The sequence below is a fragment of the Acipenser ruthenus genome, chromosome 21 (assembly GCF_902713425.1).
Source record: "Acipenser ruthenus chromosome 21, fAciRut3.2 maternal haplotype, whole genome shotgun sequence".
NCBI classification, from domain to species: Eukaryota; Metazoa; Chordata; class Actinopteri; order Acipenseriformes; family Acipenseridae; genus Acipenser; species Acipenser ruthenus.
The window spans coordinates 31,557,631-31,574,604 of NC_081209.1; the positions used below are offsets into that span (position 1 = coordinate 31,557,631).

Genomic DNA, 16,974 nt, shown 5'->3' on the forward strand with positions numbered 1-16,974 from the left:
ATTTTGCAATATACCGTTGTGAACTTCAATAGGGGGAAAAAAACAAAAATATACCCAATAGAGAATATATATACCCAATAAATAATACTCAGAAAAATACACATTGTAGTTTTTAAAGTTGTATTTTTATTTTTACAAAATGCCATTAAAATGTAATTATAAAACTCCTATGTATTTCTAGAGAGCCCTTTTATATTCCCAGGTATTATAAACGGGTGATGGGGAGCCCGGTGAGGGGGAAGGGTTCCAGGCTGTCTCTGGGGAAGCCTGAAGCCTTTTCCAGCCCCACACCGCCCTAGAGGCTGTGCTGAAAGAGTGAGGATTTCAAGTTTCAAGACGGGATAAGAATAAATACAAAAATTACACAAAATAAAATGATTGTGCAGATTGGAAAAAAAGCGGCTGCAGTCCAGCAAACACTTGCAATGGCTTTGATTAGGACAGGTGCCTGTGCTGGTGCCGCACATTGCACTGTATCACACTGGAATTTCAATGCAGTTTTGGGATAATGACAGCCATAATGTAATATGATCTCGCACTGCAGTAAGAGTGTCATCAAGCTTCAGGTTTATCAGCACCGGTGTATTGCACTTTGACTCAGATTAAAGGAGCAGCTGTTTTTGAAACTGTTCTCTGTGGCTCCTGTGAAATCTACATGATTTAAAGTGAGTTGGAGGTGAACCAGTTGAACACGGGGTCCTTGTTTTCATTGATCCACTTGATGTTCAGCTGGGTCCTCTCTATAGCTTGGCTCAGCGTCCGCGTGCTCAAGCAGTCCTCTGTGATGTCATTACTCTGGCGGAACTGCTGAAGCTGTTCCGATCCACAGGGTAAAGGGAAGTGGGGTGACATGAACACAAAAACCACATTAGTGAAGCAGTGAGTAAAGGGTCAATGGATCAACCTGGAATCTGTGAATCAATCAAGGCTTGTAAAAATATTGCACTTCTATCACAAGTTCCTGCTTAAACTGGGCTGCTACACCGTCACTGGAGAGGAGTCAAAACCAGGGTTATATTTACTGGATATGTGATTTTTAGATTGCTGGGGGCTGCTAGAGAGATCGTTTTACCAGAGCAACCTGTAAAATAATATATAGCAGTACAGTACTGTAGTAATTTGTGTCCCTTTTCCTCCAAATGAAATCCTTCTCAAACAGGGAGCACATCTCTGCATTTATACAGATAGTGGAAAACCTCTGTTATCTAAACTGATTGGGATCTGGCTGTGTTTAGATAAAAACAGCATACAGGGCTATTCAGATAACGAAGGCTTTACTGGAAGTAAAACAATGCATTCATTACGGAACAAAGTCTCATGAAAATGGCAACAAATGTAATTAATCAAAGCCGTCTTTCAAATAAAGGACTTGTCAGCTTTGCACAGTATCCTGACAGGTCATATCGAAGCAGGGTTACCTGTGTGAGCTCAAGCTCTGTGGAGAATCTCTGAGTCACTCCCTCTAGGAGGCTGTCCATCGGAGAGGACCTGAAACAGCAGGAGGAGAAACCCGACTCTATCAAACAATCCAAGCACTTCAAATTCAGTAGTACACGCGGTTCAGATTACCCAAGAGAAGGGAGGCTGACTCACCCGCTGCAGATGGTGCTGGAGTAGGCTCGGATGAAGTCCCATACCAACGACTGGCCTACCACGTTTCTAGAGATATAGTTGATAGTCGGGATGGAATCCATCTTCCTGATCTTCTCCGGATCCAGAGTGTACTTGAGATACCTACAGAATAAAGAAGAGAAGCAGGGACGGGTCACCAGCGGTGCCTTTTTCTTTAAATGTTTAGACCTTTAAGAAAAGTGGTAAGAACAGAAGAAAATGTATGAACGAGAGGAGGCCATTCGGCCCATTTAAGCTTGTCTGGTTCCTAGTAGCTGATTGATCTCAGAACTTTGTCAAGTCAGGTCTTAAAGGATCCAAGCGATTTAGCATCAACAGCATGACTAGGTAGCCCATTCCATCCCACCACCACTCTCTGTGTGAAGAATGGTCTTCTTCCCTCTGTCCTAAGTCTAACTACACTTAATTTCTAACTGTGTCCTCGGATTGTGGTTTCTATGCTGTGTTTAAATAAATGGTCCTGGTTAACTGTATCAACCCCTGTTAAGATTTTGAAGACTTCAATCGTGCCCCCCCTGATTCTTCTTTGTTCCTGGCTAAATAGATTCAGTCCATTAAAAAGCAGCCACATAAATAGCCCACACTGCTGTAAAAAAGGCTGGGGGTTCAAGTGGGACACGAGCCTGAACGAACTGTGCAGCAGCCCTGGGTCTGACCTGTTCAAGATCCAGATGTGCTTGGAGCAGGACAGCCCATATCTCAGCTTGTCAGCCTCCGTGGTGATGATGGCGTTCTGAAACCTCTCCCACGCGAAGTCCCACTCCTCCACGCCCCCCGCGGCTATCGCATTGCAGTAGATGGTCGTTTTCAAGTTTGGATGGATCCTGGCGGGTTCATAGAAGACGTGTGTTAAATACAACATGATCGCCAAACCACAGAATATTCCACTGCGTTCCCATTATAACCCCAGTGTATCAGGCTGCAGAAACCCCAGCAGAATTTTTAACAGACCTCAATACCAGCTCTATAGAAGGACCAGCTTCTCTCTGTCTCTTCCCATTCAACTTGTAGGCAGTCTGAATATTTCCCTTTATAACCAGGTCACTCAGTTCTTCGATGGTCAGAATAGAGTGGTCCTGATACGGTAGCACACTGGCACTGATGGAGCTACCATGGTACTGCCAATACCAGTGTGAGCTGGGTCCACAGTGCTTATGCAATGCTGCCAGTGACTCGCACCATTCAAGTAACCCATGTGCTGTGACAGTAGTGGCACTATATTGAAACTGCAGATCAAGCTCCGTATGATAACCCATCTTAGTGCTTACAACGGTACTAAACATTCTGAAATGAATGCATTGTAAAGGTACTAAACATTCTGAAATGAATGAATTGTAAAGGTATTATTCAGTGCGTACGGGTTGACGCTGGGGTTGTCCATCCATTCCCGATACAGACTGGAGGCCAGCTCTTGACACTTCTTCAAACCGTTCTCACAGGCAACCTCAATGGCAGTGACCTCGTTGTACCTGAATAGATGGGAACATCTGCCATGAGCTGCCATGGACACCTAACACAGAAAGCAGTGCTGAAACCAGGGCCAGGACCTGAATCATTCACATTGACCCTTATCCAATATTACCAGAGTAAGAGGAAAAGCATAGCACAGCGTAACGAAGCACAGTGAAAGCATGGTAAACCACAGAGGGGTAAGGTAAAGCTAATTAAAGAAAATGGCACGCCGTGGTAAAACTGGGGAAAGCATGGGAAAACTGCACCATTATTGCTGTAAATGCAGTTCTAATAGGCAGGCCGGGGTAAATGTGGACAGTTTATACAATTGTAAACTGTCTTCAGGATAAAAAAAAGATCATAAAAAAACATAGTAGTAACTATTTAAAGAAAAATAATGTAAAAAATTCAATAGTCTTTGGGCTGAGAAAATGAAATGACATGCAATAAACAAGCAATACATGAATCTAGTTTCAAGGGTTGCTTGTATGTAGTTCTCATGAAAGTTTAAGCAAGGTGCATCGTGTCACTTACTGGTCAGTGTGTCCCAAGGGTACCTCTGTCCAGTTCGCAGTGATGTTCTCAAAATAGTCAAACAAAGGAGTCACTTGCTTCCTGAGGTAAGTCTAAAAAGAAGGTTATTAAATCAGTCACTAAATACTTTCTGCACCAGCAGTATCTTTCAGTTGCCCAACAGGATTCTAAAGTCGAAGTGGGATTTGGGGTTCACCCTGCACACTGAACGGTTCACCCTGCACACTCATTAATAACAGCCAAGGTTAAACATGAACTCACCTGCATGGGCCCATTCACTTCAGTGCGATCGAACATGAGGGAGAAGTACCCCAGATTGTCTATAGCCGACTCCCAAGGCATGTACTCCACGTCTTTGGAGAGGTACTTGGTGGTGTCCAGAGCCAGTGTGGTCGGGATATACCCTGCCCTTTAACAATGAGAAGAAAGATAAGAAGGAGTTTTACTACCTTACAACACTTTTGGGAAAAAAAATAGACAACCAAAATACAGGCAAGAAAAAACATCAACTCAGAATGTAAACTTGAGGGAACATCCAGAAATCAGAAACAGGTCGCATTCCTCTAAGAGCAGAATTGACACATGGTAAAACACAGAGAGACATGGTAAAACACAGAGAGGCATGGTAAAACACAGAGAGGCATGGTAAAACACAGAGAGGCATGGTAAAACACAGAGAGGCATGGTAAAACACAGAGAGACATGGTAAAACACAGAGAGGCATGGTAAAACACAGAGAGGCATGGTAAAACACAGAGAGACATGGTAAAACACAGAGAGACATGGTAAAACACAGAGAGGCATGGTAAAACACAGAGAGACATGGTAAAACACAGAGAGGCATGGTAAAACACAGAGAGGCATGGTAAAACACAGAGAGACATGGTAAAACACAGAGAGGCATGGTAAAACACAGAGAGGCATGGTAAATGCATAGTAAAAATGGGAAAAGCATGGTAACACTGCCCTGCAAATGTACCCTGGTAAACATTTATCTAGACCTACCTGGCCAGATTGAACGCATCATCAATGAGCTGGGCTCTGTTAATCACAGGGATTTCCTGCAAAGGGAAGAGGGGGAAACACTAATAATGAAACAGGAGGCAGGAGGCTGGAGCCGCAACACTGCTGTGGTAAACTTTTCTAAGGGTGTTAGTCACCAGCGCACACTTCAAAGAACACTTACAGTAAAATTATCCTGCAGCTGCTGAAGAAGCCTGTTCCAGTTCTCAGTGTCGTAGTTAACCCTGTAGTATCCAGTACAGTTGATGTTGGCCAGCACCCAATCAGTGCTGTTGGATTGCACAGTTGTGTTCGTTTCTGATTTCAAACAAACAAACAAAGAAATAAAACCATTCCGTCAGGACAACTCTGTGCCATGCTCGGATTAATAAATCTGCAATACTGAACAAAATTAGGATCAGGGCAACTCTGTGCCATGCTCGGATTAATAAATCTGCAATACTGAACAATATTAGGATCAGGGCAACTCTGTGCCATGCTCGGATTAATAAATCTGAAATACTGAACAATATTAGGATCAGGGCAACTCTGTGCCATGCTCGGATTAATAAATCTGCAATACTGAACAATATTAGGATCACGGCAACTCTGTGCCATGCTCGGATTAATAAATCTGCAATACTCAACAATTTTAGGATCAGGGCAGGTTTGGCTTCTATTTGGCGGTGAAGAATGAATGCTCATATACAGTAGTGTTCAGGCTGTGTCATTATCAACACTGACAGGGATGCAGAGAGGCAGGGAGGCTGAGAACAGGGGAATACACAGGAGCACAGTCTCCATACCTGAGGTATTGAGCAGCCAGAAGTCAGTTTGGAGAATCCCAGACTTCATCCAACTCACTGGAACAAACCAGGTGTAGCTGCGAGGTGGAGAGAGGTTATGCATGAGTGTGTGGCATAATAATTTAGGTATAAAATGAACCACCAGGAGGCATTGTGGGGCCTGAACAGTACAGAGCCTGGTATAAAACCATCCAAGTGGAATGGTGTGATAGCTTGCTTCACGAAAGTGGACCCCCTTTTTCATGGTAAAGCTTGGAGGGAGAGAGAGAGGGGGGTGGGGGGGTGTAGCATTGAAGTATATTTGCAAGGTTTCTTCAAGCACATGCCCCTGTCAGAGTTTCAATGGTGTCAAGGCTTACTTGAATTGGGAGGACCTTGTGACCTCTGCGTCGGGGTCCAGAAGGAAGTGCTTCTGGGTCAGTGTGCCGGTTGTGGTGTTGATGGTTACCACAGGGAAGCCCATCTGCAGGACCCATCTGTTCATGATGTTTTCCACCGAGTCCGGTAGAGTTATGTTCTGCTGCTTGTTCACAGCCTTGCAATGAGAAACACGGGGCAGGGGTTTGTGAACTCCGCTGGCACTGAAGTACCTTGCAAAGTCCTGGAGACATTTCTCAAGCTGTCAAAGTGCTTGTACTGCCATGACGGAGGATGTGCAAATATTCAAAACCAGGAGCTGACTATGGGGCCAGGCTGGGGGAATCCCAGTGTCTTATCTCAGAGCAATGCCCCTCACACTGCACTCGCTCTTAACCCTTTAAGGTACAAAGGAATTGAGCCGTTATTCAAACGGGTCCTGCAGCTGACTCAAGTATCACTCAAGCAGACGAGCAGATCCAGCCTGTCAGTACATTTTAAACCCTGTTTCGTGCACCTCCTTCCTAATTAGGCTCTTCCTAATACACTGAGAGGGAGGCTCTTCCTAATGCACTGAGAGAGAGACGCTTCCTAATACACTGAGAGGGAGGCTCTTCCTAATGCACCGAGAGGGAGGCTCTTCCTAATGCACCGAGAGGGAGGCTCTTCCTAATACACTGAGAGTGAGGCTCTTCCTAATGCACTGAGAGGGAGGCTCTTCCTAATGCACTGAGAGAGAGACGCTTCCTAATACACTGAGAGGGAGGCTCTTCCTAATGCACCGAGAGGGAGGCTCTTCCCAATACACTGAGAGAGAGGCTCTTCCTAATGCACTGAGAGGGAGGCTCTTCCTAATGCACTGAGAGAGAGGCTCTTCCTAATGCACTGAGAGGGAGGCTCTTCCTAATGCACTGAGAGAGAGACGCTTCCTAATACACTGAGAGGGAGGCTCTTCCTAATGCACTGAGAGGGAGGCTCTTCCTAATGCACTGAGAGAGAGACGCTTCCTAATACACCGAGAGGGAGGCTCTTCCTAATGCACCGAGAGAGAGGCTCTTCCTAATACACTGAGAGAGAGGCTCTTCCTAATGCACCGAGAGGGAGGCTCTTCCTAATACACTGAGAGAGAGGCTCTTCCTAATGCACTGAGAGGGAGGCTCTTCCTAATGCACTGAGAGAGAGACGCTTCCTAATACACTGAGAGGGAGGCTCTTCCTAATGCACCGAGAGGGAGGCTCTTCCTAATACACTGAGAGAGAGGCTCTTCCTAATGCACTGAGAGGGAGGCTCTTCCTAATGCACTGAGAGAGAGACGCTTCCTAATACACTGAGAGGGAGGCTCTTCCTAATACACTGAGAGGGAGGCTCTTCCTAATGCACTGAGAGGGAGGCTCTTCCTAATACACTGAGAGGGAGGCTCTTCCTAATGCACCGAGAGGGAGGCACTTCCTAATACACTGAGAGAGAGGCTCTTCCTAATGCACTGAGAGGGAGGCTCTTCCTAATGCACTGAGAGGGAGGCTCTTCCTAATGCACTGAGAGGGAGGCTCTTCCTAATGCACTGAGAGGGAGGCTCTTCCTAATGTGTGTAACTTACCTGCTGCAAGTGATCCCAAAGGTCTTGGTACACAGTAGTGTTGTACTTGTATTGCTCCAGGTATGTCTGTAAATAGAAACAGTTTGTTACTCCCAGTCCCCTGACAGTACTGCAGTGTTCCTGCAGGTGTGAAGAGGTGAACTCTGTAGTTAGGCAGCAGGCTTCTATTTAACATGTTCATTTTCAACCCTTACATCAGTCGAGTCCCATTTCATTTCTTCTACTGTTTAATCACTACATGGTGAGACAGATCTGCCCTGGTCAAAGACACACGCAGTGTTAACCGAGACTCCAGTCCCTGTGCTTTTAAAGCACATTAGAAAGCAATAAAGGCTGGGTAAAGTGTAAAGACAGTAATCTGCTGAGACGGGCTGGAGTAACCCACATGTGAGCAGGTACTGTGCAGCACTTCCTTGCAGATCCATGCTGTCACAGGGACTATTGAAATAACTGTGCAGACTCACTTTGAGCCCCCCCACAAAGAGATTCTCTGTTAAGAATCCAGACAGCATCCTCAGCACGGCAGCTCCCTGTGAGAAACGGGAAAACAACAGAACAGCAAGCAGTTAATCTTCTAAACGCAGCTCCCAGCGATACATTAAAGGAAACGCTACAGTGGTTAATCAGGCTTTGAAATTGGAGCGTGCATCTGTCAGAAATGCTCTGTCATGTTTTACAGCAGTCCAAACAATGGCCGGGACACAGGGGAAAGTCACATAGCTCTACAGACAGGGGAAAGTCACTCAGCACTACAGACAGCTGAACGGCACACAGCACTACAGACAGTTGAACATCACACAGCACTACAGACAGGGGAAAGTCACACAGCACTACAGACAGGGGAAAGTCACACAGCACTACAGACAGGGGAAGGTCACACAGCTCTACAGATAGGGGAAAGTCACACAGCTCTACACTGACAGGCTGTGGTTTAAGGGATTCTGAAGTTCTGCTGGGATTGCATTTGTGGTTTGATCCAGAGGCAGCTCTGTCAATGCATTTCACAATACTGAGCCGGGCAGGCAGATGGAACTGTACCTTGCTATAGGTGATCGAGTCAAACAGATTTCCGATTTGAAGCGGGGTGCTGATCTCTTCCTCATCCAAGCTCAGCGGGTGAGAGGAGTTGAGGGCGTCCACTGCAAACACCTTCTGGTAATGATGCAGCACAATCAGGTCTTTCTGTGAACATGACAAGGGAAACAGACAAGAGGCACAGAAATGAGGTACGACGCAGGCAATGTGAACACGACAGGGGAAACAGACAAGAGGCACAGGCATGAGGTACGACGCAGGCAATATGAACACGACAGGGGAAACAGACAAGAGGCACAGGCATTGAGGTACGACCCAGGCAATGCATCACTGCTGTATGGCTCTGTCATGCCCGCTGTATTGCTAACAATGTCCAAGCGGTTTTTATATCCCCAAAAAGGTTGTCATTGGTTCAGTTTAGTTTAACTGTAGTTCAATGCTGTTTTTTAAGCAGGCAGAGAATCTGTTATCCATCTCATTGTCAAGCGCTGCCTTACAAGAGGTCAACACACTAATACAATGAACCAAACCCTAGTTTCTAACATCTACACCAATAATGTCATATGGATTTCTTTACCCATAGTTAATTATTTCACAGTATAAGAGGCTGAAATTACTTCATTGTTCTCATCTGTAAAGCGACAGGTACTTGGAGCCCGAGTCATAAAAATGTATAGACTTGTTTTAAGGAATGTCTTTTAGATTGAACAGTGCATAATTAAAAAGTAAAAGAAAAAGACTTCTAAGTCTCTGTTGAGAAAAGGTTTCATGACTTGAACAAACCAGTCCAGTATGAATAGAACCCTCCATGCTGGAAGGGTCATTGTGTCCCAACCTATATCAAATGGCATATGAATTTCAATATGGAGCAATAGCAAGGGAAAGCCCTACAATGTTCCAGCTGGGCTCTGCGTGATCTGCTCCCAGGTAGGACACATAGGTAGCGAATCCTTCATTCAGCCACAGATCATTCCACCAGCGCACTGTCACCAGGTTTCCAAACCACTGGGGAAGACAAACAGACACACTTTGAAAAACTGGAGCAAAAACACATAGTGCCAGATTCTCATTACAAGTAAATTCCAATACATTTTTGTAACTCATAATTAAGTAATTATGAGTTACAAAATATATATATTAGACGGTAGTGAAGAATGAAAGTACCTGATGGGCCAGTTCGTGAGCAATCACCGTGGCAACCCACTCCTTGTTACTGGTGGAGGAGATGTTTGGATTGTACAGCAGAGCGGTCTCGCGGTACGTCACCAGGCCCCAGTTCTCCATGGCCCCAGCACTGAAGTCTGGAAGAGCTATCTGGTCTACAGGTCAAAGAGAAATACAATCCACTTGACACAGTGAACTACATTTTCCTCTGTGATTAACTTAGCCAGGTCAAGACTCGATGCTACATTCCTATCTTATTCCGGTTTGCCCCCCTGAGCTTCAAGTCTGAGTGGTTTATAACCACCACTTGCTGAAAGTAGCAGCAGTACAATGCGTTTTTGGCTCACCGAGCTGGCAGTTTACCTAACAGCTAAAACGACCCGTTTACTGATGAAATACAATGAGCAGTACTGAACACTGCAGCCTTCACTGTTACATTGTAATACACATGTTGGGTATTTAACCTTGATGACAGTGCAATTTCAAATAAACACAACTTTACATTTCTGGGGCAATATGTATGCGAGTGTGAGGTACCTGACTTTGCCAGGGGGTAGGGTATGCTGTAGTAGTCCTCGAAGTACTGCAGGATTGGTCCGGTAATGTTCAGAGCGTAATCTCCCTGCTGTTCCGCAATAGCCTCCGGCCGGGCCCAGATTCGGATCTGGAAACGACATTGGATATTTATTCCCCTGAATATTACTTTGTCTTGACTTCGCTGCTTGATCTAGTCTGTGTTGAGGTTCTTTGTGTTTTAATGTCAGCTACTTCTGTTTGGGTGTTTCTCCATGGTTTCTATCTAGCCGTTACCTACCCTACCACAGGGATCATAAAAGAACTATAAATGTGTCAGCTGCTTCTGTTTGAGTGTTTCTCCCTGGTTTCTATCCGTTACCTTTGCACCTGCTTTAAAACGTTAGCAGATAATCATTCAAATGAGTCGTGTCATTTTAAGGACAAGCACTCCAGATGCAGGTGGGGCTGTTAAAGGAGCATGTGTCATTCATTACATACATTTCCTGATCATGTTACACAGATCGCAAGACAGTCTGCAGTCCCTGAGGTTAGACTTACACGATTAGTAAAACACATTGGAAGTTACGAGAGTGAGTAAGAAGCATGCCAGCGAGGTTATAGATTGAGTAATATTACCGAGACGTTTCTGTTCAGGGCATGTATGTTCTTGAAGTCACAGACGATGAATGCCAGCAGGTAGGTCGACATGTCCGGTGTTGGGTGAAATGTAGTGATTCCCCATTCAGCCTTATCAAAGGTCCTATTCACTGAGTCTGCAAAAGAATACAGAGTAAGGCTGTAAGACCATGGGCAGCACAGCTGTGTGACCTCACTGTCAGTGCTATTCTCTATGAACAATAATGCTACCTGAAAAAACATTGGACATGTTGGAAACCAGAAGGCCTTTGGCTCAGCGCATTGAGGACCACGGCAGGATTTCATTGTTTCTCTGCTTTAAAATGAAAAAAAAAAAAAAAACCTCTTTTGTTTGTATCTTACTTTTGACAATTTTGTTGTACCCAGGAGTAGCAGATTCTAACAGAACCTAACCTGAGTAAGAAGATTCCATTAGAACCTGACCTGAGTAAGAAGATTCCATTAGAACCTGACCTGAGTAAGAAGATTCTATTAGAACCTGACCTGGTAAGAAGATTCCATTAGAACCTGCCCTGAGTAAGAAGATTCCATTAGAACCTGCCCTGAGTAAGAAGATTCCATTAGAACATATCCTATGGGAGCAGGTTCCAATAGGACCTACCCTGTGGCAGAAGGTTCCATATGCTATGCTCTTATGTATAATGTAGTACAGAGAGACACAGCATGTGTCCCCACCCTCACCAATCACAGGACTGTTAGACAGAGCCACGAGCTTGGGGTCGTGGATCAGAGTGATGTTGAAATGTGCTTTCATGGCTGGTTCATCGAAGCAGGGGAAAACTGTCCTGGCATACGTGGGCTGCATCTGTGTGGTGGCGACTAACCTAGAAAACACATGAAAACATTTACAACTAAATAAACCATGCATGCATATTGACACTGACACTGACACAGAGCTATACTGGTCTGCCCAGATGCCTACTGAGTCACGAGGACAAGCTTGCAGAGCTGCTATTTATAAAATAAATCCACACAAGATGCAAAGACTGCCTCTCTCTCAACTCAATTGTAATACTGTACTGAAGATTGTAAACAGGAAACTACATGGAATGATGTGACTGGTCCTTGTGGTCTGTGCTCCACCTACACCCTAAATTACACAACTGAAACAATGTAACCTCCTTCTAGGTCCTAATTACTGGTGAATTACTGATAGGCGCACCTTTATAATAATCAAAGAACAAGTCCTCATGTTGTCTACTGCTGTAAACATCTGGACATGATCCCCACCCCTACCCCTCCTCTCTTAATCAAACCAAACCAAACATTGAAACAAAAGTCACGATTATAAACTTAGAAACACTACACATTTCATTCAGCTTTTGAACCTTGAGCTCAGTGTGTATGTGTGTGTGTGTGTGTGTGCAGGGGGTTAGAAACACTGCACATTTCATTCAGCTTTTGAACCCTGACCTCAGTGTGGGTGTGTGTGCAGGGGCTCCACTTCCCCCTTTTCTGTCTCAGTCCCAAGCAGCTGTAGAACAACTGCCTCAGAAATCAGAGTGTCCTCAAGCTACCCTGAGCACATTCCTAGCAAAGCAATAAAACAGACGCCATTAATGCCGAGCCTTGTCCTTTCAGTTCTGCGGATTTGTCCCTTGCAGAGAACCAAACATCTGATTATCGCACAGGGAGCCCCTATTCTCTAAAATCCACATTTTCTGATAGTAATAAAACAAGTATTACACTAACAAGAAACAACTTTGTTGCGGTGAGGAGTTACATTATTGTACAGTTATTTCTTGCTAGTTTTATATAATTAAAATAATTTTTCTTCCTCCCTGACAATTTCCCTTGCTTCAAAACAAGGCCCAGTGAGTTTCTCTGTGTCTCATTCACAAACGTTGTGTCTTGTTGCCTCACACAAGTAAAAATAGGTTACTGTATTGACGGGCTTGAGGGAGCCCTCCGCTGGCTCTCCCAATACACACCAGGATTGGTACAGTAGGTGGCATTTGAGAAGTCCTGTGACTTCTTAATAACAGTAAATGGGCATAACATGACCCAGGAGCCGCCGTCTTTTAAACACATGCAGCTGAATTATGAAGTGCACTTACTTCTTATCTCCACCCTCCATGTATTCACTCCGGTAGAAGCCAACCAAATCATCAGACAGCTCTCCAGTAAAATCTGTGATCATCTCATAGGTCTTCCCTTCCGTCAGGTTAGCGCGAAGCTGGACCACCAGGAACTCATTGCTGGTGTCTAAACAGCTATACTGAATGTCAACTGACTTGGAGCTGCTGACATCCCTGACGTCCGCAAGGTGTTCCCCTTTCGTGGTCAGGTTCAGCAGGCGGCTGTGAATCACAATGAGGTCTGTTTTCTTCTCGCACTTGAAGACGACAGTGGAGTTGCCTTTGAAGGTGAACATGCCTTCGTCGTTCGGCTTCAAGGAAGGCCAGAGCGTCACGCTGTATCCCGAAGGAATCAAGGAGTACGGCAGTCGGCTCTCGTCCCATGGGTTAAAACACGGAGCATCAGGGCTGGGGGTGGTGATCGGGGGAGGTAGGGTGGTCACTGGATGTTTTATTCTCTCTTCCACGTAACTCGTTGCCAGCGCAATGATGGAGCCCAGAATTGCGGCTACAACCACTATAGCAAAAACAGCTAAGACCTTGCTAACTATCTGTCCCTTGGCCATGTCTGATCCTTCCAAAGGCACCTACCAGTAAGAGGTGCAACCAGGCTGGTCCTTCTACTTCAGCTCCTCTGTGACACACACCGTCTTGTGCACGCCCAGTCTTGTTAATAGGTGAAGTATTAACTGTCATATGCTGCTTGTAAAGAATAGGTCGGGGCGTTCGTGTAGATCAGCTTCATCGGTTTCCACACATCTGGATCTGGTTTTCTCTCTTTCCACAAGTGAATGGAAACTGTAACCCTCTCCTCTCAAGCGATCCTCGTTTCGAAGAGAGCCGAGCAGAGGTCTACTTTCAGGCTTTCATTTCTACAGAGGGTTTAAAGGGTTAGACTGTGTCTGTGCACACCCTTGAATACCTCAAGTCTTAGTGAAACCCTTCTCCGAGTGAGCCAGCTCCAAGTTTGCTTGCAAATCTTTCCTCTCCCAGTGCACCGCATCCATGTTACTGTTTGAGCTCGGATAGTGTGTATGTGTCTGGAGCCCACATGCACCCCTGCCTCAAAGAGAGGATGCCTTCATGCAATTAAGAGCATATGTTTGCTTTGGCTGCTAGGACGTTAAATCAGGGAGGAGGTTCTGTACAGTTTGGAAGGGGGGCACTTGAGCAGATATTGTTTTTAGAATACAATGGAGGGGGTTTTCCTTAACTCCAATGAAGGAAAACACAAATTACAAAGGAGGACTTAAACTATTATTCAGGGCTGTTCATACCTAGCTTTGAAACACATACATGTTAGAAAGCAAAATCTGAAATTCTCTCAGGGCAGTTCAGAAACCGTCCAATTCTATTTTTGTCTACCGTACCTTCTTCAGAAGAAAAACAAACGTTAAAAGCAAGATTAACCCCTAAAAGAAATTCCAAAAGAAGCAAAGTAAGAATCAAACTCGCTTTGGGAGATTATAGATTTCTGAATTGTCAACATATGCATAATTATATAAAATACAGTGCTCCCTTCCAGGACCACAAGTGCACTATCGGGAAAAACAGGAGTCGGTATATACACACACACACTGGAACAGGATGAAGGCTACCTTTGAATCCTGAGCCATTCGAAAAAAAAGGCATAATACCACAGTAGTGACGTCAAAAAGTGATAATTCCTCTAGAGGAAAATATACTTGAACTTTGGTCCATTCGACTCCTCGAGACCATCACTTTCAATTCAAACACAAAATGTCTCGTTTTCAATCACTCGACAACACCCACAGTACAGAAATGTTCATTAATGATCAACAAAACGAGAATATGTTAAAAAAAAAATGATGTAATGCTGGTACATTCGTATCTCCGAGAAACTGGAGAGGAAGAGGAAATTAAAACAAGGTAAAGGCAATCATCCAAATAAAGCTGAACGCATAACACATAGAACGTCTGTACCCAACTGTACTGCTGAACCTCGTCTTCTTTAATATTAGCATCACAAGGGTATCCATGTATTATAAAAAATAATAGATGGGTCTCTTCAGTGAGTTACAGGAAAACAATTCCTTCTCGGGTTTCTGTGAGTCACAAAAACCCTAGATGGAATTATTTTCCTGTAACTCACTGAACCCCATCACTATTCTTTATATTATATATACACACACACACACACGCACACTGGAAGGCATGCTCCTCTGTATGTACACTGTATGTACTTCTTCCAAAACTTGAACCCTGATCAAGTACTGCTGCTGTTCCACTGCATACCGTTACCAGGAACATTGCGTTGCTTAGTTTCCCTGCTACACTGCAGTGTGTCACGCACATTACTGTGCTTGATCCACTGTGTCAAAAGGAAAAGTTCAAAATACACTTCCTTGCACTGCCGTGCAGGCAGGGCATGCTGGCTGCGTTATCAGGGTTTCACTCCTTATCATTCGGGACAAGGGGAGGGCACAGATTGTATTGCTGTGATATCGATCGTCACTACGAGAGGGTGCACAGATTGTACTGCTGTGATATCGATCGTCACTACGAGAGGGTGCACAGATTGTACTGCTGTGGTATTGATCGTCAGTGCGAGAGGGTGCACAGATTGTACTGCTGTGATATCGATCGTCACTACGAGAGGGTGCATCACAATTACTGAGCCTTTTCCACTAGACACTGGTTCTTAAACTTTAGACAGGAATCTCTTTGAAATGGCTTGGGTCTGCTGTACAATCACTACTAGTGTAGGTTTCTGAAAAACATCCTTGGGGGTCCATTTTCCACAGTGAGCAAATTGCCCATGTCATTTATAAACCATGGAGTGGGCATCTGCCTTACCCATAGTGGAAAACGCAAGCCTTTTACAGTAAAAGCAGGAAACACATGAGCAAAATACACAGGTATTGTATTATTCTTAATAAGACAAACTTTTAGAAAATGCTGCAAAAGATCCCGTGAAATGCTCTGGAGTGATTTGCATATTGGTGTCTTCTTCCCTGTTTGGTTTCCTTGGATTTGGTTGAGTTTATTGACACTCCCTAATCACTGCTGAGAATACATTTCATTACCACTCAGGAAGAAAAGAAATTAAAATCCCCACCCCCTCCCCCCCCCCTCCCCTCCCCTCAGCTGTCTGAAGTTTTATTGTGGACAATAGCATTTAGAATAGCTATTAAACTGCACAGCTGAGAATACAAAGGGTACATGAATATGTTGTAAATGTCTGGAGTGGAAAGATCTTTTGATTATTAACACAACTCATCCGTAACCATTAAACACTGGTGCTAACTTAAGAAAAAACTCATTGACAAACTTTGAGAAAGACTACTAGCTGAAATACTTGTTGTTAAATTAAGTTTCTCTTAGTGTTTCTAAAAACACTCCACCCACACCTCCCACCTCCTTTGAAGTGCATCCCATTGCACATAGTGACCTCTGCTGGTGGAGGAGAATACTACAGAGGTACTTGATTCACAGCTGGAATACATAGGCGCTCACTTGAATACAACTAAATCACACCAAGCATCTTTACTCTTGCTTTGGGTCTAGACAGGACATCCTTTTTTGGGGGTAAAGAAAGGCAGTTTCGCTCAACTGTGACAACTGAGAGAGACAGAGACACATGCTGGGGTTCATTCCCTGCTGAAAGTGAAATGAAAAACAAGGTTTCCTGTTGCTCACGCAGAACTTGAAACGAGGTGTGGCTTTCAGATAAAATACAGACATTCTGGATAATAAGGCTTTGTACTCTGTGAAGTCTTTTTCATTCTGTATTAAGTTTGAAAAGGCTAAGAAGCCATTATAATTGACATGTGTAGCATAGTGTATATGGATCACTCTGGGATGTGCTGCTTAAATACTCCCTTGAATCCGGTGAGATAAATCTCCCTGCTGGACACTGCAGAAGAAGCAGCTGTGTGCCACAGAGATACAAGAGAGTTGGGAGAGCCTGGTCCTCTCTATAAAAATACCAAACCATCGCTCAAACTTCGCTCAAGTACATTGTGTTAGTAACAAGCAACATTTCAGACAGCACAAATGTTTGGCATCATTTTTTACTCAAAAACATGATAATATGACTAGGAAAGCTGTCAGTACACAGGTATGTAGACGTGATCAACCAGGAAATGTTACACAGAACAAAGAGTATTTGGCACCTGAAAGT

The 16,974-nt window shown here is 44.4% G+C and overlaps 1 protein-coding gene across 1 annotated transcript; it reads right to left on the reverse strand.

The window, feature by feature from the left end:
• Positions 1–92: 92 nt before the first annotated feature.
• LOC117427674 (aminopeptidase N-like) lies at positions 93–15,869 on the reverse strand. Its single transcript, XM_058995579.1, has 20 exons — positions 12,810–15,869; positions 11,434–11,576; positions 10,732–10,868; positions 10,117–10,243; positions 9,580–9,734; positions 9,307–9,420; positions 8,419–8,562; positions 7,845–7,910; positions 7,381–7,446; positions 5,786–5,961; positions 5,427–5,503; positions 4,805–4,938; positions 4,624–4,679; positions 3,880–4,027; positions 3,619–3,710; positions 2,991–3,101; positions 2,289–2,456; positions 1,594–1,734; positions 1,419–1,488; positions 93–813 (listed from the first exon to the last, which is right to left on the reverse strand). The coding sequence occupies exons 1-20, from the start codon at positions 13,394–13,396 to the stop codon at positions 661–663; spliced, it is 2,865 nt and encodes a 954-aa protein (XP_058851562.1). The 5' UTR covers positions 13,397–15,869; the 3' UTR covers positions 93–660.
• Between the last annotated feature and the right edge of the window lie 1,105 nt (positions 15,870–16,974).

What these genes read in the sequence shown, in the direction of transcription:
- LOC117427674 (XM_058995579.1), bottom strand. Translation starts at nt 13,396, where the DNA reads ATGGCCAAGGGACAGATAGTTAGCAAGGTCTTAGCTGTTTTTGCTATA. An exon ending in GTCTAACAGTCCTGTGATTG is followed by an intron (nt 10,869 to 11,433) that starts GTGAGGGTGGGG and finishes ATTCTTTTGCAG; the next exon opens with ACTCAGTGAATAGGACCTTT. An exon ending in TTTGGGATCACTTGCAGCAG is followed by an intron (nt 5,962 to 7,380) that starts GTAAGTTACACA and finishes TCTCATTGCAAG; the next exon opens with GCTGTGAACAAGCAGCAGAA.